This window comes from Pezoporus wallicus, unplaced genomic scaffold (assembly GCF_028554395.1).
Source record: "Pezoporus wallicus isolate ANWC-B61680 ecotype Strahan unplaced genomic scaffold, APGP_CSIRO_Pwel_v1 contig_8489, whole genome shotgun sequence".
Classification (NCBI taxonomy): Eukaryota; Metazoa; Chordata; class Aves; order Psittaciformes; family Psittacidae; genus Pezoporus; species Pezoporus wallicus.
Window position 1 is genome coordinate 16,398 of NW_026638406.1, and position 22,908 is coordinate 39,305.

At 58.3% G+C, this 22,908-nt stretch overlaps 1 protein-coding gene across 1 annotated transcript; it reads right to left on the reverse strand.

The window, feature by feature from the left end:
- Positions 1-365: 365 nt before the first annotated feature.
- LOC130599841 (collagen alpha-2(XI) chain-like) lies at positions 366-19,204 on the reverse strand (the record flags this gene model as incomplete). Its single annotated transcript, XM_057410618.1, has 29 exons — positions 366-494; positions 666-926; positions 1,175-1,290; positions 2,094-2,367; positions 4,112-4,165; positions 4,249-4,284; positions 4,369-4,422; positions 4,526-4,633; positions 4,748-4,795; positions 5,750-5,809; positions 5,923-6,030; positions 6,109-6,162; positions 6,246-6,299; positions 7,193-7,246; positions 7,359-7,412; positions 7,512-7,619; positions 7,712-7,765; positions 10,029-10,082; positions 10,175-10,227; positions 10,308-10,386; positions 11,112-11,219; positions 11,320-11,373; positions 12,473-12,526; positions 12,871-12,978; positions 13,783-13,890; positions 15,214-15,267; positions 16,805-16,894; positions 16,986-17,122; positions 19,186-19,204. Coding segments are annotated over 29 exons (2,544 nt in total), but the record flags the coding sequence as incomplete, so codon positions are not given.
- Between the last annotated feature and the right edge of the window lie 3,704 nt (positions 19,205-22,908).

A 22,908-nucleotide genomic window follows, 5' to 3' on the forward strand; every position in this document is an offset into this window, starting at 1 on the left:
GGTTGGGTCCATAGTTATGGGGTGGGTCCATGGTCATTGGGTTGGGTCCATGGTCATTGGGTTGGGTCCATGGTCATTGGGGTGGGTCCATGGTCATTGGGTTGGGTCCATAGTTATGGGGTGGGTCCATGGTCATTGGGTTGGGTCCATGGTCATTGAGGTGGGTCCATGGTCATTGGGGTGGGTCCATAGTCATTGGGGTGGGTCCATAGTTATGGGGTGGGTCCATGGTCATTGGGTTGGGTCCATGGTCATTGGGTTGGGTCCATAGTTATGGGGTGGGTCCATGGCTATGGGGAGGGTCCATGGCCATGGGGTGGCCCCACGGTCCCTGATGTCCATGCCCATGTCCCATGTGGATGCTCTCAGCCCCGGAAGCAGGCCGGCCCCACCTCAAGGCCTCCTCGTGCCATGCCCAGGACATCCCGGAGTGGGAGATGCTCCGGGTGTGGGGTGAGAACCTCCAGCACCGAGCGCCCGGAGCTCGACTGCACCTATGGAGGGGGAGAAGGGTCAGCAATGGGGGGCAATGGGGTAATGGGGGCAATGGGGTAATGAAGGCAATGGGGGCAATGGGGGCAATGGGATCAATGGGGGACAACGGGGTCTCCAAGAGCACCAGGATCACCGGATCCCCCCCCCCTTTCCCCCTTTCCTTGACTCACCCCACATCCATCCATCAGCACCTTGACGTAGGGGCCGGTACCCGCCAGCTCCTCCTCATTGGCGGCCAGGAAGCGGATCCCATTCCCGGTGTTGATCCCGGTGTTGATCCCGGTGTTGGTCCCGGTGTTGATCCCGGTGTTGATCCCGGTGTTCCCGGTACACCGCACGGTGACGTTCTGCTGCGCGCCGATGCTGAGGAGCCTTAGGAAGGTCACCTGCACCACGCCGAGCCCGTGCCCATCCGCATCCACGTAGGAGAGCTATGGGATCATGGGATGAGGATGTGGGGCCCAAGAACCCCCCCCCACCCCCCCATCCCCATTCCCACTGGGGCGCCATCCTCACCCTCGAGCCTTCATCGCCTTGACGTTGACCTTGGGTCGCCTCTTCCTTGGGCAACACCTGGAAGTGGGGATGGGGATGTTGGGATGAGGCCTTGGGGGGGGGGGGGGGGGGGGGGGGGGGGGGGGGGGGGGCGGGGCCTCCACCCCATTGGCTGCCTCCCGGCCCCATAACTCACCGCCTGCCTTGGGAAGACGCAGGTCTCGGCTCCCATGCGGAAGCGGCACCGGGCCCGGAAGGCGTCGCGGGAGCATCCTTGGTTGGGATCCACCCAATAGAGGCCTGGAGGGGAGGGGGAGGAGGCACCCATGGGGAAGGGCAATGGCACCCATGGGGAAGGGCAATGGCACCCATGGGGAAGGGCAATGGCACCCATGTGGAAGGTCAATGGCACCCATGGGGAAGGGCAATGGCATCCATGAGGAAGGTCAATGGCACCCATGAGGAAGGGCAATGGCACCCATGAGGAAGGTCAATGGGAAGGTCAATGGCACCCCAATGGCACCCATGGGGAAGGTCAATGGCACCCATGAGGAACGCCAATGCCACCCATGAGGAAGGTCAATGGCACCCATGAGGAAGGTCAACGCCACCCATGAGGAAGGCCAATGGCACCCATGGGGAAGGTCAATGGCACCCATGAGGAACGCCAATGCCACCCATGAGGAAGGTCAATGGCACCCATGAGGAAGGTCAACGCCACCCGTGAGGAAGGCCAATGGCACCCATGAGGAAGGCCAATGGCACCCATGAGGAAGGCCAACGCCACCCATGAGGAAGGCCAATGGCACCCATGAGGAAGGCCAATGGCACCAATGGCACCCATGAGGAAGGTCAATGGCACCCATGAGGAAGGCCAATGGCCACCCATGAGGAAGGATCCCAATGGCACCCATGAGGAAGCTTCCCTTCCTCTTCCACCCATGAGGAAGGCCAATGGCACCCATGAGGAAGGTCAATGGTACCCATGAGGAAGGTCAATGGTACCCATGAGGAAGGCCAACGCCACCCATGAGGAAGGCCCACGGCACCCCTGGGTGCCCCCCCACCCTCTTCCTCCCTCTCCCATTGGGTGCCCTGGGTACCGTCGGGGAGCCCCGGGTGGCTCAGCTGTAGGTCCTGGCACGTGCGGGCCGGGTTCTCCCTGCTCCCCATGGGGCGCCTCAAGGCCTCCACTTCCTGCTTTAGGGAATGCAGGGATCCCAAGAGCTCCTCCATGCCCCGGCCTTGCTTCCCTTCCTCTTCCTCCTCCTCTTCCTCTTCCTCTCCCTCCTCCAGGAGCTCACTGGCGTCAATGGAGCGCTTGGACTTCTTGGATGCTTGGATGGGAAGGGGTTGGATGACTTCTCCTGGGGGGCCCTTGGGGGGAATAGAGGATAAGGCCTTCAGCACCATGGACGGCTCCATGGACCCATGGAATTGGTGGTGGGGGGGGGGGCTGGAAGGTCCCTTCCAACCCAACGCGGTCCATGGGGGTGGGAGTAGGTCCATGCTCCCGTCCCATGGAAATTGGGGCACCCAACTGGATCCCAAGACCTCAATGGGCTTCCAGGTCCATCCAAGCCCTTATATGGGACGATCCAACTGGATCCCAAGACCTCAATGGGCTTCCATGTCCATCCAAGCCCTTATATGGGACGATCCAACTGGATCCCAAGACCTCAATGGGCTTCCAAGTCCAACCAAGACGTTAGATGGGGCACCCAACTGGATCCCAAGACCTCAATGGGCTTCCAGGTCCATCCAAGCCATCCCATTCCTGATCCCATGGGTGAAACCAGGTCCCTATTCCCATCCCATGGATCTTTGGGGCACCCAACTGGATCCCAAGACCTCAATGGGCTTCCAGGTCCATCCAAGCCCTTATATGGGACGATCCAACTGGATCCCAAGACCTCAATGGGCTTCCATATCCATCCAAGCCCTTATATGGGACGATCCAACTGGATCCCAAGACCTCAATGGGCTTCCAAGTCCAACCAAGACGTTAGATGGGGCACCCAACTGGATCCCAAGACCTCAATGGGCTTCCAGGTCCATCCAAGCCATCCCATTCCTGATCCCATGGGTGAAACCAGGTCCCTATTCCCATCCCATGGATCTTTGGGGCACCCAACTGGATCCCAAGACCTCAATGGGCTTCCATGTCCATCCAAGCCCTTATATGGGACTATCCAACTGGATTCCAAGACCTCAATGGGCTTCCAAGTCCAACCAAGACGTTAGATGGGGCACCCAACTGGATCCCAAGACCTCAATGGGCTTCCAGGTCCATCCAAGCCACCCCTTTCCTGATCCCATGGGTGAAACCAGGTCCCTATTCCCATCCCATGGATCTTTGGGGCACCCAACTGGATCCCAAGACCTCAATGGGCTTCATGGTCCATCCAACCCCTCCCATTCCTGATCCCATGGGTGAAACCAGGTCCCTATTCCCATCCCATGGATCTTTGGGGCACCCAACTGGATCCCAAGACCTCAATGGGCTTCCAGGTCCATCCAAGCCATCCCATTCCTGATCCCATGGGTGAAACCAGGTCCCTATTCCCATCCCATGGATCTTTGGGGCACCCAACTGGATCCCAAGACCTCAATGGGCTTCCAGGTCCAACCAAGTCATCCCATTCCTGATCCCATGGGTGAAACCAGGTCCCTATTCCCATCCCATGGATCTTTGGGGCGCCCAACTGGATCCCAAGACCTCAATGGGCTTCGAAGTCCAACCAAGCCCTTATATGGGACTATCCAACTGGATTCCAAGACCTCAATGGGCTTCCAAGTCCAACCAAGACGTTAGATGGGGCACCCAACTGGATCCCAAGACCTCAATGGGCTTCCAGGTCCATCCAAGCCATCCCATTCCTGATCCCATGGGTGAAACCAGGTCCCTATTCCCATCCCATGGATCTTTGGGGCACCCAACTGGATCCCAAGACCTCAATGGGCTTCCAGGTCCATCCAACCCCTCCCATTCCTGACCCCATGGGTGAAACCAGGTCCCTATTCCCATCCCATGGATCTTTGGGGCACCCAACTGGATCCCAAGACCTCAATGGGCTTCCAGGTCCATCCACCCCATCCCATGGTCCCTTGGGGCGCTCACCGGGTGGCCGGGGGGTCCTGGAGGTCCACGCTCCCCTTTGGGTCCTGCTTGGCCCTATAGGGAAGAACCCATTGGCTTCTGTGGGGCAGGGCTGGATGTGGGGCTGGGTGCAAGGGGCCAGCACCCTTGGCTCTTACCATGGCTCCTTTGGCTCCTTTGGGACCAGATGGGCCCTATGGGGCGAGAGCGGCTCTATCAGTAGTGGGGAAGACAAGGACTAGGGGCAGGGGGGGATCTATGGGTCTGGGAGCACTCACAGGGAGGCCAGGGGGACCAGTGGGGCCAATGGGTCCGGTAGCACCAGGGATGCCCTATAGAAGAGATAGGAAGAGATGGGGACAACCCGTCCATGGTGGTGGCCATCCTCAGGCTCACCTCCATGGGCCCCCCTTCTCCTGCCCCCCAAGTACTCACAGTTTCTCCTTTCTGCCCCATAGATCCGTGGGGCCCAGGGAGGCCCCGGTCCCCTTTGTCGCCCTGTTCTCCAGGTGGCCCTATCAAGCCGATGAGACCAGGGTGGCCCTAAGGAGACACAAGGAGTCCTCAATGGTGATGGGATGGGGTGCCCCATAAGCGCACCTCCCCAGTGGGGTTCAGCCCCATAGATGTGGGGCCCACGGGATGGATGGAGCTCACCTTCTCTCCTTTGGCTCCGGTGTCCCCTCGGAGGCCGGGGAGCCCTGGGTAGGGTTGGGGTTGGGGTTGGGGTTGGGGTTGGGGTTAGGGTTAGGGTTAGGGTTAGGGTTAGGGTTAGGGTTAGGGTTAGGGTTAGGGTTAAGGTTAGGGTTAGGTTTAAGGTTAGGGTTAGGGTTAGGGTTAAGGTTAGGGTTAGGTTTAGGGTTAGGGTTAGGGTTAGGGTTAAGGTTAAGGTTAGGGTTAGGGTTAAGGTTGAGGTTAGGGTTAGGGTTAGGGTTAGGGTTAGGGTTAGGTTTAGGGTTAAGGTTAGGGTTAGGGTTAAGGTTAGGTTTAGGGTTAAGGTTAGGGTTAGGTTTAAGGTTAGGGTTAGGGTTAAGGGTTAGGGTTAGGGTTAAGGTTAAGGTTACGGTTAGGGTTAGGGTTAGGGTTGAGGTTAGGGTTAGGGTTAGGGTTAAGTTTAGGGTTAGGGTTAGGGTTAAGGTTCGGGTTAGGGTTAAGTTTAGGGTTAGGGTTAGGGTTAGGGTTAAGTTTAGTATTAGGGTTAGGGTTGGGGTTAGGGTTCGGGTTAAGGTTAAGTTTATGGTTAGGGTTAGGGTTAAGGTTAAGGTTAGGTTTATTGTTAGGGTTAAGGTTAATATTAAGGTTAGGGTTAGGGTTAAGTTTAAGTTTATGGTTAGCATTAGGTTTAGGGTTAGCGTTAAGTTTATGTTTAGGGTTAGGGTTATGGTTAGGGTTAGGTTTAAGTTTAGGGTTAGGGTTAGGTTTAGTGTTAGGGTTTGGGTTATGGTTAGGTTTAGGGTTAGGGTTAGGATTAAGGTTATGGTTTGTGTTAGGGTTATGGTTAGCGTTAAGGTTATGGGTAGGTTTAGGGTTAGGGTTAAGGTTAAGGTTATGGTTAGCGTTAGGGTTATGGTTAGCGTTAGGGTTATGGTTAGGTTCAAGGTTAGGGTTAGGGTTAAGGTTAAGGTTATGGTTAGGGTTAAGTTTATGGGAGGGGTCCATGCTCACCATTGGACCTGGGGGTCCGGCCGGTCCCGCGCTTCCCGGTTTTCCTTGCTCGCCCTAGAGAGGAGGGGACAGCATCAGTATCCCATGGGCAGCATTGGGGGCCTGCCCCATATCCCATGCTCATTCCCGCCCCACATCCCGGTCTCCCTGCTCCCCTTCTCACTCACCACAGATCCTGGGAGCCCTCGGAGCCCATCGGGGCCTTGCTTCCCCCCAAGTCCTTGTGGCCCCACAGGCCCCGTCTTGCCCGGAGCTCCGCTTGCTCCCGCTTCTCCCTATGGAGACCGGATCCGGTCAATCCCAATGTCGGGAATGCCGTTTGGGCAGCATCCGGCATCCCCATTGGCTCTCACCTTGGCTCCCTTCTCGCCCTGACGTCCTTCGGGGCCGGGAGAACCGGCCGGGCCCTATGGAGAGGAGACACGAAGGGATGGGGGCATCCATGGGGCCTCGATCCCTATGGGATGCGTTGGGATCATGCGGCTCTTACCCGCTTCCCGAGGGGCCCGGGGGGACCGTTCTCTCCTGTCGGGCCTGGGGATCCCTATGGAATTGGGGGGCACAAGGGGGACCATGGGGACCAGGTGGGAGGGAGGAGTCCTCCCATCCCAGCGTTCCCAGTCCTCATCCCATGGCGATGCTCTGACCCACATCCCAGATCTCATAGGGGGTTAAGGGTAGGGAATAGGGGTGGGGATGGGGATGGATGGGGATAGGGAATGGGATGGGGATGGGGATGGGATATAGGGATGGGGATGGGGATGGGATATAGGGATAGGGAATGGGGATGGGATATAGGGACAGGGAATGGGGTGGGGATGGGAATGGGGATTGGGATGGGGATAGGAATGGGGATGGGATACAGGGATAGGGATAGGGATGGGGATGGATATGGGGATGGATGGGGATAGGGAATGGGATGGGGATGGGATTCAGGGATAGGGATGGGGATGGGGATGGGGATGGATGGGGATAGGGAATGGGATGGGGATGGGATCCAGGGATAGGGATGGGGATGGGGATGGGGATGGATGGGGATAGGGAATGGGATGGGGATGGGATCCAGGGATAGGGATGGGGATGGGGATGGGGATGGGGATAGGGGATGGGATGGGGATGGGATATAGGGATAGGGATGGGGATGGGGATGGGGATGGGATATCGGGATAGGGATGGGGATGGATATGGGGAAAGGGATAGCGATAGGGATAGAGATATAGGGATGGGGATAGGGATGGGGATGAGGTTGGGTATGGGATATAGGGATGGGGATGGGGGTAGGGCTATATATAGGTATAGGGCTGGGGCTGGGGCTGGGATATAGGGCTGGGGATATGGATGGGGATGGTATATAGGGATGGGGATAGGGATAGGGCTATGGATAGGGATAGGGATGTGCTATTCCCCCCTGGAATTCCGATGGGATTGGCCACTCACCGGCTCTCCGGGTTCTCCATCCTCACCCCGCTCCCCTTTGGCACCGTCCTGCCCCTGTTTTTGGGGGGGGGAAGCACAAACCCAGATGAGCCCCCCCCCCCCCCCCCCTTGTATCCCAGCGCCATTCCCAACGTTGGGAATGGGGCCGGAGCCCCCCCTCACTCACCCTTGGCCCCATCTCTCCGGGAGGGCCGGGATCTCCTGGGAAGCCAACGGGCCCCTTGGGATGGGAAGAAATCAATGGGAGCCAATGGGGATCCCCCCTCCCCACAATGCTCCGCCCCCCAAGTGCTTCCTGCCCCATAGAACCCCCACTGACGGGATTCCCTTTGGCTCCATCGTCTCCAACGGGACCTCTCCCACCGGGAGGACCGGCGGCTCCGGCGGCTCCGGCTTCTCCCTTCTCCCCACGCTCGCCTCGTGGGCCCTATGGAATGGGATGGGGGTGAGGTTGGGAATGGGGATGGAGAGAGGGAAAAGAGGGGGGGGTGTGGGGCCGGGTCCCCCATTGGTGTTCACCTTGGTCCCGGGCTCTCCTTGGATTCCGGGAGCTCCCGATTCGCCGGGATCACCCTGGAATGGGAAGGGGGAAGAGATGCACGTAGGGATGGAGGGGGAATCCATGGGTACCGGGACCCATAGAACCCCAATGTCCATGGGTAACGGGACCCATAGAACCCCAATGTCCATGGGTAACGGGACCCATAGAACCCCAATGTCCATGGGTATCATCACCCATAGAACCCCAATATCCATGAGTACCAGGACCATAGAACCTCAATATCCATGGGTACCGGGACCCATAGAACTCCAATGTCCATGGGTAACGGGACCCATAGAACCCCAATGTCCATGGGTAACGGGACCCATAGAACCCCAATATCCATGAGTACCAGGACCCATAGAACCCCAATGTCCATGGGTACCGGGACCCATAGAACCCCAATGTCCATGGGTACCGGGACCCATAGAACCCCAATGTCCATGGGTACCGGGACCCATAGAACCCCAATATCCATGAGTACCAGGACCCATAGAACCCCAATATCCATGGGTATCATCACCCATAGAACCCAAATATCCATGGGTATCATCACCCATAGACCCCCAATGTCCATGGGTACCGGGACCCATAGAACCCCAATATCCATGGGTAACGGGACCCATAGAACCCCAATGTCCATGGGTAACGGGACCCATAGAACCCCAATGTCCATGGGTATCATCACCCATAGAACCCCAATGTCCATGAGTACCAGGACCCATAGAAGCCCAATATCCATGGGTAACGGGACCCATAGAACTCCAATGCCCATGGGTACCAGGACCCATAGAACCCCAATGTCCATGGGTAACGGGACCCATAGAACCCCAATGTCCATGGGTAACGGGACCCATAGAACCCCAATGTCCATGGGTACCGGGACCCATAGAACCCCAATGTCCATGGGTAACGGGACCCATAGAACCCCAATGTCCATGGGTAACGGGACCCATAGAACCCCAATGTCCATGGGTAACGGGACCCATAGAACCCCAATATCCATGGGTAACGGGACCCATAGAACCCCAATGTCCATGGGTATCATCACCCATAGAACCCCAATGTCCATGGGTAACGGGACCCATAGAACCCCAATGTCCATGGGTACCGGGACCCATCGAACCCCAATATCCATGGGTACCGGGACCCATAGAACCCCAATATCCATGAGTACCAGGACCATAGAACCTCAATATCCATGGGTACCGGGACCCATAGAACTCCAATGTCCATGGGTACCGGGACCCATAGAACCCCAATGTCCATGGGTACCGGGACCCATAGAACCCCAATATCCATGAGTACCAGGACCCATAGAACCCCAATATCCATGGGTAACGGGACCCATAGAACCCCAATATCCATGGGTAACGGGACCCATAGAACCCCAATGTCCATGGGTAACGGGACCCATAGAACCCCAATATCCATGGGTAACAGGACCCAGAGAACCCCAATATCCATGGGTACGGGACCCATAGAACCCCAATATCCATGGGTATCATCACCCATAGAACCCCAATGTCCATGGGTACCGGGACCCATAGAACCCCAATATCCATGGGTAACGGGACCCATAGAACCCCAATATCCATGGGTAACGGGACCCATAGAACCCCAATGTCCATGGGTAACGAGACCCATAGAACCCCAATATCCATGGGTAACAGGACCCATAGAACCCCAATGTCCATGGGTATCATCACCCATAGAACCCCAATGTCCATGGGTACCGGGACCCATAGAACCCCAATGTCCATGGGTACCGGGACCCATAGAACCCCAATATCCATGGGTACTGGGACCCATAGAACCCCAATATCCATGGGTAACGGGACCCATAGAAGCCCAATATCCATGGGTAACGGGACCCATAGAACCCCAATATCCATGGGTAACGGGACCCATAGAACCCCAATATCCATGGGTATCATCACCCATAGAACCCCAATGTCCATGGGTACCGGGACCCATAGAACCCCATATCCATGGGTAACGGGACCCATAGAACCCCAATATCCATGGGTAACGGGACCCATAGAACCCCAATGTCCATGGGTACCGGGACCCATAGAACCCCAATGTCCATGGGTATCATCACCCATAGAACCCCAATGTCCATGGGTACCGGGACCCATAGAACCCCATATCCATGGGTAACGGGACCCATAGAACCCCAATATCCATGGGTATCATCACCCATAGAACCCCAATGTCCATGGATATCATTATCCATAGCCCCCCATATCCGTGCCCCACATATCCATGCCCATCCCTATCCCCACTCCTCACCTTCTCCCCTTGAGGCCCCACATTCCCGACGCCCCCCGGCGCTCCCTGTGGTCCCTATGGAACAGAAGGGGATGGGAAGATCCCATAGGATCCCCATGTCCCCCCATTGCGCCCCATAGATGGGGATGTGGGGCTGGGGCGCTCACATCGGCTCCGGAGGCTCCGGCTGGACCACGAGGACCTGGGGGTCCGGGGGGCCCTAAAGTGGGGGGAGAGACAAAAAGGGGGGGGGGGGGGGGTTGGTTATGGGGCGCCCCCCAAGCACTGCCCCATAGGGACCCATAGATGGGGGGGGGGAACTCACCATGGGCCCCACATCGCCTGTCTCCCCCTTCTCACCAGCAGGACCCGGCAGCCCCTATGGGGGGGGGGGGGAAAGGGGTCAACTTGGGGGGCAGAGAGGGGTGGAGGGAGGGGTTATGGGGGGGTGCTATGGGGCGATGGGATTGGTTATGGGGCGATGGGATTGGTTATGGGGCGATGGGATTGATTGTGGGGTGCGCTGTGGGGCAATGGGATGGGTTATGGGGGGTGCTATGGGGCAATGGGATTGGTTATGGGGCAATGGGATTGGTTATGGGGCACGCTATGGGGCAATGGGGTTGGTTATGGGGCAATGGGGTTGGTTATGGGGCATGCTATGGGGCAATGGGATTGGTTATGGGGCAATGGGATGGGTTAAGGGGCAATGGGGTTGGTTATGGGGCAATGGGGTTGGTTATGGGGCACGCTATGGGGCAATGGGGTTGGTTATGGGGCAATGGGGTTGGTTATGGGGCAATGGGGTTGGTTATGGGGCACGCTATGGGGCAATGGGATTGGTTATGGGGCAATGGGGTTGGTTTGGGGCAATGGGGTTGGTTATGGGGCACGCTATGGGGCAATGGGGTTGGTTATGGGGCTATGGGGTTGGTTATGGGGCACGCTATGGGGCAATGGGGTTGGTTATGGGGCACGCTATGGGGCAATGGGATTGGTTATGGGGCAATGGGGTTGGTTATGGGGCACGCTATGGGGCAATGGGGTTGGTTATGGGGCACGCTATGGGGCAATGGGGTTGGTTATGGGGCAATGGGGCCCCACCTGCAGCCCAATGGGGCCTGGGGCTCCATTGAAGCCCCGCGTCCCCTCGTCCCCTTTGGCTCCAAAGTGGCCCTGAGGTCCTCGGGCCCCCGGCTCCCCATCAGCTCCCTATGGGGCAGGAAGGGGTCAGGCCCCCATAGGGCACAATGGGGCTGCCCCATGGGACCCATAGGGAGCCCCGCGCCGTGGGGAGAGGGGGGATGCTCACGGCTGCTCCGGGTTGGCCGACGGCTCCAATGGGTCCAGGAGGGCCCGGGGGTCCCTATGGAGAGAGAGGGGGGCTATGGGGCGGCAGTGACCCATAGAGGGCAATGGGGCAGGATTGACCCATAGAGGGCTATGGGGCGGCAGTGACCCATAGAGGGCTATGGGGCGGCAGTGACCCATAGAGGGCTATGGGGCAGGATTGACCCATAGAGGGCTATGGGGCAGCAGTGACCCATAGAGGGCTATGGGGCAGCAGTGACCCATAGAGGGCTATGGGGCAGGATAGACCCATAGAGGGCTATGGGGTAGGATAGACCCATAGAGGGCTATGGGGCAGCAGTGACCCATAGAGGGCTATGGGGCGGCAGTGACCCATAGAGGGCTATGGGGCAGCAGTGACTCATAGAGGGCTATGGGGCAGGATAGACCCATAGAGGGCTATGGGGTAGGATAGACCCATAGAGGGCTATGGGGCAGCAGTGACCCATAGAGGGCTATGGGGCAGGATAGACCCATAGAGGGCTATGGGACAGCAGTGACCCATAGAGGGCTATGGGGCAGCAGTGACTCATAGAGGGCTATGGGGCAGGATAGACCCATAGAGGGCTATGGGGTAGGATAGACCCATAGAGGGCTATGGGGCAGCAGTGACCCATAGAGGGCTATGGGGCAGCAGTGACCCATAGAGGGCAATGGGGCAGGATTGACCCATAGAGGGCTATGGGGCAGGATTGACCCATAGAGGGCTATGGGGCAGCAGTGACCCATAGAGGGCTATGGGGCAGGATTGACCCATAGAGGGCTATGGGGCGGCAGTGACCCATAGAGGGCAATGGGGCGGCAGTGACCCATAGAGGGCAATGGGGCAGGATAGACCCATAGAGGGCTATGGGGCAGGATAGACCCATAGGGGGCTATGGGGCGGCAGTGACCCATAGAGGGCTATGGGGCAGGATTGACCCATAGAGGGCTATGGGGCAGCAGTGACCCATAGAGGGCTATGGGGCAGGATTGACCCATAGAGGGCTATGGGGCAGCAGTGACCCATAGAGGGCTATGGGGCAGGATTGACCCATAGAGGGCTATGGGGCAGCAGTGACCCATGGAGGGCTATGGGGCGGCAGTGACCCATAGAGGGCTATGGGGCCACTCACGTGCTCTCCTTTGGTGCCTTTGGTCCCCTTGGAGCCGGGATCCCCGACCTCACCCTGTGGTTGGGGGGAGAAGATGCTCAAATCCATGGGGCAGCAATGGGGGGCAATGGGGCAATGGGGCAATGGGGGCAATGGGGGCAATGGGGGTAATGGGGTAAATGGGGGCAATGGGGCAATGGGGCAATGGGGCAATGGGGGGAAATGGGGGGCAAGGGGGGCAATGGGGGGCAATGGAGGTCAATGGGGCAATGGGGGCAATGGGGGGCAATGGGGGGAATGGGGCAATGGGGAAATGGGGGGAAAGGGGGCAATGGGGGCAATGGGGTGCAATGGGAGTCAATGGGAGTCAATGGGGGTCAATGGGTCGCTATGGGGCAGGATGGGGGGGGGGTCCTCACCTTGTCTCCATCCTCTCCTGCCCCACCGGGGGGCCCGGCGGGACCTGGGAGCCCCACAGGTCCCTGCACCCCATCGCGGCCAGCGGGACCCATGGAGCCCTTGTCCCCCTATGGGGAGATGGGGTTCAATGGGGTTCAATGGGGTCAATGGGGTGCAATGGGGTCAATGGGGTCAATGGGGTTCAATGGGGTTCAATGGGGTTCAATGGGGTGCAATGGGGTCAATGGGGTTCAATGGGGTTCAATGGGGTTCAATGGGGTGCAATGGGGTCAATGGGGTGCAATGGGGTCAATGGGGTGCAATGGGGTCAATGGGTTCAATGGGGTTCAATGGGGTTCAATGGGGATCAATGGGTTCAATGGGGTTCAATGGGGCTCAATGGGGTTCAATGGGGATCAATGGGGATCAATGGGGATCAATGGGGTTCAATGGGGATCAATGGGGATCAATGGGTCTCAATGGGTCTCAATGGGGATCAATGGGGATCAATGGGGTTCAATGGGGCTCAATGGGGTTCAATGGGGCTCAATGGGTCTCAATGGGGGTCAATGATGATCAATGGGGATCAATGGGTCTCAATGGGGTTCAATGGGGATCAATGGGGTTCAATGGGGTTCAATGGGTCTCAATGGGTCTCAATGGGGGTCAATGATGATCAATGGGGATCAATGGGTCTCAATGGGGTTCAATGGGGCTCAATGGGGCTCAATGATGATCAATGGGGTTCAATGGGTCTCAATGGGGTTCAATGGGGCTCAATGGGGCTCAATGATGATCAATGGGGTTCAATGGGGCTCAATGGGGCTCAATGGGGCTCAATGGGGATCAATGATGATCAATGGGGTGCAATGGGGCTCAATGGGGTTCAATGGGGATCAATGGGGCTCAATGATGATCAATGGGGTACCCACCGCAATTCCCTTCTCTCCGGCTGGACCTGGGGGTCCCTGGGGTCCGGGTCTCCCTGGGGGGCCAACGGGACCCCCTTGTCCTGGAGCCCCCCGCTCCCCTGGAGAGCCCTGGGGGGCAGGGATATGGGGCAGTGACCCATAGGGAGCAATGGGGCAGTGACCCATAGGGAGCAATGGGGCAGCACTGAGCCATAGGGAGCAATGGGGCAGCACTGAGCCATAGGGAGCAATGGGGCAGTGACCCATAGGGAGCAATGGGGCAGTGACCCATAGGGAGCAATGGGGCAGTGACCCATAGGGAGCAATGGGGCAGTGAGCCATAGGGAGCAATGGGGCAGTGACCCATAGGGAGCAATGGGGCAGCAGTGACCCATAGGGAGCAATGGGGCAGTGACCCATAGGGAGCAATGGGGCAGCACTGAGCCATAGGGAGCAATGGGGCAGCACTGACCCATAGGGAGCAATGGGGCAGTGACCCATAGGGAGCAATGGGGCAGTGAGCCATAGGGAGCAATGGGGCAGTGAGCCATAGGGAGCAATGGGGCAGTGACCCATAGGGAGCAATGGGGCAGTGACCCATAGGGAGCAATGGGGCAGTGACCCACAGGGAGCAATGGGGCAGTGACCCATAGGGAGCAATGGGGCAGCAGTGACCCATAGGGAGCAATGGGGCACTGTGACCCATAGGGAGCAATGGGGCAGTGACCCATAGGGAGCAATGGGGCAGTGAGCCATAGGGAGCAATGGGGCAGTGACCCATAGGGAGCAATGGGGCAGCAGTGACCCATAGGGAGCAATGGGGCAGCACTGAGCCATAGGGAGCAATGGGGCAGTGACCCATAGGGAGCAATGGGGCAGCACTGAGCCATAGGGAGCAATGGGGCAGTGACCCATAGGGAGCCATGGGGCACCGTGACCCATAGAGAGCCATGGGGCACCGTGACCCATAGAGAGCCATGGGGCACCGTGACCCATAGAGAGCCATGGGGCTCCGTGACCCATAGAGAGCCATGGGGCACCGTGACCCATAGAGAGCCATGGGGCACCGTGACCCATAGACGGCCATGGGGCACCGTGACCCATAGAGAGCCATGGGGCACCGTGACCCATAGAAGGCCATGGGGCACCGTGACCCATAGAGAGCCATGGGGCACCGTGACCCATAGAAGGACCCATGGGGCACCGTGACCCATAGAGAGCCATGGGGCACCGTGACCCATAGAGAGCCATGGGGCACCGTGACCCATAGAGAGCCATGGGGCTCCGTGACCCATAGAGAGCCATGGGGCTCCGTGACCCATAGAAGGCCATGGGGCACCGTGACCCATAGAGAGCCATGGGGCACCGTGACCCATAGAGAGCCATGGGGCACCGTGACCCATAGAAGGCCATGGGGCACCGTGACCCATAGAGACCTATGGGGATACTCACAGCAGGTCCTGGGGGGCCGGTGGGTCCCTCGTTGCCCTTCAGCCCTGGGCCGCCCTATAGGAGGAAGCAGGGTGCTCAGTGGGGTGATTCCATAGGGAATCCAAGGGATCCATTGGGAATTCCATAGGGATCCATGGGGAATTCCATGGGGATCCATTGGGAATCCATGGGGATCCATTGGGAATTCCATAGGGATCCATGGGGAATTCCATAGGGATCCATTGGGAATTCCATGGGGATCCATGGGGAATTCCATAGGGATCCATTGGGAATTCCATGGGGATCCATTGGGAATTTCATAGGGATCATGGGGAATTCCATGGGGATCCATTGGGAATTCCATAGGGATCCATTGGGAATCCATGGGGATCCATTGGGAATTCCATAGGGATCCATTGGGAATCCCATAGGGATCCATTGGGAATCCATGGGGATCCATTGGGAATTCCATAGGGATCCATTGGGAATTCCATGGGGATCCATGGGGAATTCCATGGGGATCCATGGGGAATTCCATAGGGATCCATGGGGGATCCATAGGGATCCATGGGGAATTCCATAGGGATCCATTGGGAATTCCATGGGGATCCATTGGGAATTCCTTTGGGATCCATGGGGAATTCCATGGGGATCCATGGGGAATTCCATAGGGATCCATTGGGAATTCCATGGGGATCCATTGGGAATTTCATAGGGATCCATGGGGAATTCCATAGGGATCCATTGGGAATTCCATGGGGATCCATTGGGAATTTCATAGGGATCCATGGGGAATTCCATGGGGATCCACGGGGAATTCCATAGGGATCCATTGGGAATTCCATAGGGATCCATTGGGAATTCCATGGGGATCCATGGGGAATTCCATGGGGATCCATTGGGAATTCCATAGGGATCCATTGGGAATCCATGGGGATCCATGGGGAATCCATTGGGATCCATTGGGAATTCCATAGGGATCCATTGGGAATCCATGGGGATCCATTGGGAATTTCATAGGGATCCATGGGGAATCCATGGGGATCCATTGGGAATTTCATAGGGAATCCATTGGGAATTCCATAGGGATCCATAGGGCTCCATGGGGCCTCCCATAGGGATCCATCCATAGGGATCCATAGGGACTCCCATAGGGATCCATAGGGCTCCATAGGGCTCTATGGGGCCTCCCATAGGGCTCCATAGGGCTCCATAGGGATCTATGGGGCCTCCCATAGGGATCCATGGGGAATCCATAGGGATCCAAAGGGAACCATAGATATCTATAGGGCTCCATGGGGCCTCCCATAGGGCTCCATAGGGATCTATGGGGCCTCCCATAGGGCTCCATGGGGAATCCATAGGGCTCCATAGGGCTCTATGGGGCCTCCCATAGGGCTCCATAGGGCTCCATAGGGCTCCATAGGGCTCCATAGGGATCTATGGGGCCTCCCATAGGGCTCCATAGGGCTCCATAGGGCTCCATAGGGCTCCATAGGGCTCTATGGGGCCTCCCATAGGGCTCCATAGGGCTCCATAGGGCTCCATGGGGATCCATAGGGCTCCATAGGGCTCCATAGGGCTCCATAGGGCTCCATAGGGCTCCACTCACCGCCGTGCCGGGCAGGCCGCGCTCGCCAGGGAACCCCCTCAATCCCGCGGGTCCATCCTTGCCGGGGGGCCCGGTGGGGCCGGGATCTCCCTATGGGGCAGAGGAAGGGGATTGGATGAAGGGGGGGGGGGGGCGGGGCTTAAATCAATCCCAAAGGATTCAACCAATGGGGAGGCCTCACCTTGGGGCCGTCCTTGCCGGAGGGCCCCGGAAGCCCCTGCTCGCCGGGGGGACCGGGAGGACCGGGATGACCGCGCTCTCCCATAGGGCCGGATTCGCCGGCGGAGCCCTGGGGGGCAATGGGGGGAAATGGGGGTCAATGGGGGGCAATGGGGGTCAATGGGGGTCAATGGGAGTCAATGGGAGTCAATGGGGGGCAATGGGGGGCAATGGGGGTCAATGGGGGTCAATGGGAGTCAATGGGGGTCAATGGGGGTCAATGGGGGTCAATGGGGTCAATGGGGGTCAATGGGAGTCAATGGGAGTCAATGGGGATCAATGGGGATCAATGGGGTCAATGGGGTCAATGGGGATCAATGGGGTCAATGGGTTCGAATGGGGTGGGAGTCAATGGGAGTCAATGGGGATCAATGGGGTCAATGGGAGTCAATGGGGGTCAATGGGAGTCAATGGGGGTCAATGGGAGGCAATGGGGGTCAATGGGAGTCAATGGGGATCAATGGGGGTCAATGGGGGGCAATGGGGGGCAATGGGGGTCAATGGGGGTTAATGGGGGGCAATGGGAGGCAATGGGAGTCAATGGGGATCAATGGGGCTCAATGGGGATCAATGGAGTCAATGGGGCTCAATGGGGATCAATGGGGGTCAATGGGAGGCAATGGGGGGCAATGGGGGTCAATGGGGGTCAATGGGGGGCAATGGGGGGCAATGGGAGTCAAAGGGGTGCAATGGGGGGCAATGGTGGTCAATGGGAGTCAATGGGGGTCAATGGGGATCAATGGGGGTCAATGGGGGGCAATGGCGTACAATGGGGGCAATGGGGGTCAATGGGGGTCAATGGGGGACAATGGGGGCAATGGGGATCAATGGGGGGGCAATGGGGGGCAATGGGGCTCAATGGGGGTCAATGGGGGGCAATGGGAGGCAATGGGAGTCAATGGGGGTCAATGGGGGGCAATGGGGGCAATGGGAGGCAATGGGGGTCAATGGGAGGCAATGGGGGTCAATGGGAGTCAATGGGGATCAATGGGGGGCAATGGGAGGCAATGGGGGGCAATGGGGGTCAATGGGGGGCAATGGGGGGCAATGGGGGTCAATGGGGGGCAATGGGGGTCAATGGGGATCAATAGGGGGCAATGGGGGTCAATGGGAGGCAATGGGAGTCAATGGGAGTCAATGGGGATCAATGGGGTCAATGGGAGTCAATGGGGGGCAATGGGGGGCAATGGGGGCAATGGGAGGCAATGGGGGTCAATGGGGGGCAATGGGGTCAATGGGGTCATGGGGGGCAATGGGAGGCAATGGGGGGCAATGGGGGTCAATGGGGGGCAATGGGGGGCAATGGGGGTCAATGGGGGTCAATGGGAGGCAATGGGGGTCAATGGGGGGCAATGGGGGCAATGGGGGTCAATGGGGGTCAATGGGGGGCAATGGGAGGCAATGGGGGTCAATGGGGGGCAATGGGGGCAATGGGGTCAATGGGGGGCAATGGGGTCAACGGGGATCAATGGGGGTCAATGGGAGTCAATGGGTGTCAATGGGGATCAATGGGGTGCAATGGGGTCTATGGGGCTCTATGGGGGGCAATGGGGGTCAATGGGGGTCAATGGGGTGCAATGGGGTCAATGGGGGTGAATGGGGGTGAATGGGGTCAATGGGGGCAATGGGAGGCAATGGGGGGCAATCCGGGGCAATGGGGATCAATGGGGATCAAAGGGGTCAATGGGGCTCAATGGGGGTCAATGGGGATCAATGGGGGTCAATGGGGGTCAATGGGGGGCAATGGGGGTCAATGGGGGTCAATGTGTTCCAATGTGCGACAATGGGATAAAATGTCACTCAATGGGAGGCAATGGGGATCAATGGGGGCAATGGGGGGCAATGGGGGCAATGGGGATCAATGGGGGTCAATGGGGTCAATGGGGGCAATGGGGGGTCAATGGGGGCAATGGGGTTCAATGGGGGTCAATGGGGCTCAATGGGGTTCAATGGGGTTCAATGGGGCTCAATGGGGTTCAATGGGGTTCAATGGGGTTCAATGGGGCTCAATGGGGTTCAATGGGGCTCTATGGGGTTCAATGGGGTTCAATGGGGTTCAATGGGGTTCAATGGGGTTCAATGGGGTTCAATGGGGTTCAATGGGGCTCTATGGGGCTCAATGGGGGGCGCTCACGGGGGGGCCGACGACGCCCGCCGGGGCCCGGTTTTCCCTTGGAATCCCTATGGAAAGAGGGGGGGGAGGACCAGGAGTGAGGGATGAACCCGTAATTAACAGGTAATTAACATGGGATTACCCATTCATTAACATATAATTAATATGTAATTAACGCGTCATTACCCCTTGATTAACATATAATTCATAATATTAACACATAATCAACCCCTAGGAAACCATAATTAACCCCTAATTAACCCATAAGTAACACTTAATGAATGCGTAAGTAACCGTTAATTATCCCATAATTAACCTGTAATTATCCCCTAATTAACCCCTAATTAACATGGAATTAACCCTTAAGTAACTCGTAATTAACCCGTAATTAACCGGTAATTCACCCACAATTAACCTGTAATTATCCCATAATTAGCCCGAAATTATCCCATAATTAAGCCATAATTCGCCCATAATTAACCCATAATTAACACGTATTTACCCGGTAATTAACCCGCAATTAACCTGTAATAATCCCGTGATTAACCCATAAATAAAATTAAGCCCTAATTAACACGCCCTAATTACATAAAAACATAATTAACCCTTAATGAACCCATAATTAACCCGCAATTAACCTGCAATTATCCCGTAATTAACCCTTAATGAATCCTCAATTAACCCTTATTTAACCCATAAAGAACCCGTAATTAACAGAGAGTTTATCCATAAGTAACCGGCAATTAACCAGTAATTAACCCGTAATTAAAACGCAATTAGCCTGTAAGTAACACCTAATTAGCATCTAATTAACCCGTAATGAAACCCTCATTAACCCCTAATTAACCCCTCATTACCCCCTCCTTAACCCTAATTAACCGCTACTTAACTCTTCATTTCCCCTCATTAACACTTAATTAACCCCTCATTAACCCGTCATTAACCCTTCATTACCCCCTCATTACCCCCTCATGAACCCTCAATTAACCCATCATTACCCCCATTAACCCCTAATTAATCCCTCATTACCCCACTCATTAACCATAAAGGGGGATAAGGACCCCCCCACAGCATTGGGGACCCCCATAAAGGCCAAGTACCCCCCCCATGGGGCACCCCATAAAGCCCCATGGGACCCCCAAGTGGGGCCCCCATGGCACAGCCTGGGGACCCCCCCCATGGGGCACCCCCCCCTAGCATTGGGGACCCCCATAAAGTGGGGCATGGGAGCCCCCCATAGAAGAGCCCCATGGGACCCCCATGTGTGGGGCATGTGTGGGGCCCCCCCATGGGTCCCCATGTGTGGGGCCCCATAAGACCCCCCCTTGAGTCCCCATGGGGCGCCCCATAGAGAGCCTGGGGACCCCCATGGGGCACCCCATAGCAGAGCATGCCCATGGGGACCCCCATGAGTGGGGCGAACCCCCCCCCCCCCCCATAGCAAGCACCCCATAGGAGTCCCCATGTGTGGGGCGCCCCATAGCAAAGCATTGGGGACCCCCATGTGTGGGGCACCCCATAGCAGAGCATTGGGGACCCCCAGTGGGGACCCCCACGTGTGGGGCACCCCATAGAAGAGCATCAGGGACCCCCATGTGTGGGGCACCCCATAGAGAGCCCATGGGGCCCCCCCCCCCAGTGTGGGGCACCCCATAGAGAGCCCCCATGGGGACCCCCATGTGTGGGGCCCCCCATGGGGCACCCCATAGAGACCCGCCCATGGGGCACCCCATAGAGACCCTACCCATGGGGCACCCCATAGAGACCCTACCCATGGGGCACCCCATAGAAGCCCATGGGGCACCCCTGGGGACCCCCCATGTGGGGCACCCCATAGAGAGCATGGGGACCCCCCCATGCCCATGGGGCACCCCATAGAGACCTTGAGGACACCCCATGGGGCACCCCATAGAGCAGCCCATGGGGGGGACCCCCCATGGGGCGCCCCATAGCAGAGCATTGGGGACCCCCATGTGTGGGGCACCCCATAGAGACCTGCCCATGGGGACCCCCATGTGTGGGGCGCCCCATAGAGACCCATCGGGGACCCCCATGGGGCACCCCATAGAGACTGGGGACCCCCACATGTGGGGCACCCCATAGCAGAGCAAAGGGGACCCCCATGTGTGGGGCACCCCATAGCAGACCCATGGGGACCCCCATAGAGACCGCCCATGGGGCACCCCATAGGGACCCCCATGGGGCACCCCATAGCACAGCATTGGGGACCCCCATGTGTGGGGCACCCCATAGAAGAGCATTGGGGACCCCCATGTGTGGGGCACCCCATAGCAGAGCCTTGAGGACTCCCATGTGTGGGGCACCCCATAGTGGAGCATCAGGGACCCCCATGTGTGGGGCGCCCCATAGAAGAGCAACGGGGACCCCCATGTGTGGGGCACCCCATAGCAGAGCCTTGAGGACCCCCATGTGTGGGGCGCCCCATAGCATAGCATTTGAGTCCCCATGTGTGGGGCACCCCATAGAGAGCCCATGGGGCACCCCATGTGTGAGACCGCCCATGGGGCGCCCCTGGGGACCCCCCATGGGGCGCCCCATAGAGACCACTGGGGACCCCCATGGGGCACCCCATAGTGGACCAGGGACCCCCATGTGTGGGGCACCCCATAGCAGAGCCTTGTGGACCCCCATGTGTGGGGCCTTGGGGACCCCCATGTGTGGGGCACCCCATAGCAGAGCCTTGAGGACACCCACATGTGGGGCGCCCCATAGCAGAGCATCGGGGACCCCCATGTGTGGGGCACCCCATAGAAGAGCTACGGGGACCCCCATGTGTGGGGCACCCCATAGCAGAGCCTGCCCATGGGGCGCCCCATAGAGACCACTGGGGACCCCCATGTGTGGGGCACCCCATAGAGACCGGGGACACCCATGTGTGGGGCACCCCATAGAGCCCATGGGGCACCCCATTGGGGACCCCCATGTGTGGGGCACCCCATAGCAGAGCATCAGGGACCCCATGTGTGGGGCGTCCCCATAGAGACCTGCCCATGGGGCACCCCATAGAGACCTACCCATGGGGCACCCCACGGAGCTGCCCATGGGGCGCCCCATAGAGACCTGCCCATGGGGCACCCCATAGAGAGCATTTGAGTTCCCATGTGTGGGGCGCCCCATAGCAGAGCATGGGGGACCCCCACATGTGGGGTGCCTCATAGGGGACCACTGGGGACCCCCATATGTGGGGCACCCCATAGTGGAGCATCAGGGACCCCCATGTGTGGGGCACCCCATGTGTGGGGCACCCCATAGCAGAGCACTGGGGACCCCCACATGTGGGGCGCCCCATAGGGGACCACTGGGGACCCCCACATGTGGGGCGCCCCATAGGGAACCATTGGGGCCCCCATTACTTACAGGGGGCCCTTTGGGGCCAGGGAAGCCGTTGGGTCCTTGAGGTCCTGGCAGGCCCTAAATGGGGTGCAATGGGGTGAGGAGGGGGGGGTCCCCCTGCCCCATAGCGCCCCACATGGAGCTCGGACCCCCCCCCCTTACCCGCTCTCCTATGGGGCCGTGGGGCCCATCGCTGCCGGAGGTACCCTAATGGGGGGTAAAGGAGAGGGTTGGAGGCCCCATAGCGTAGCACACCCCATAGCCTGACCCATAGCCTGACCCATAGCCCCATAGCCTGACCCATAGCCCCATAGCGCACCCCATAGCCCCATAGCACACCCCATAGCCTGACTCATGGCCTGACCCATAGCCCCATAGCGCACCCCATAGCCCCATAGCACACCCCATAGCCTGACCC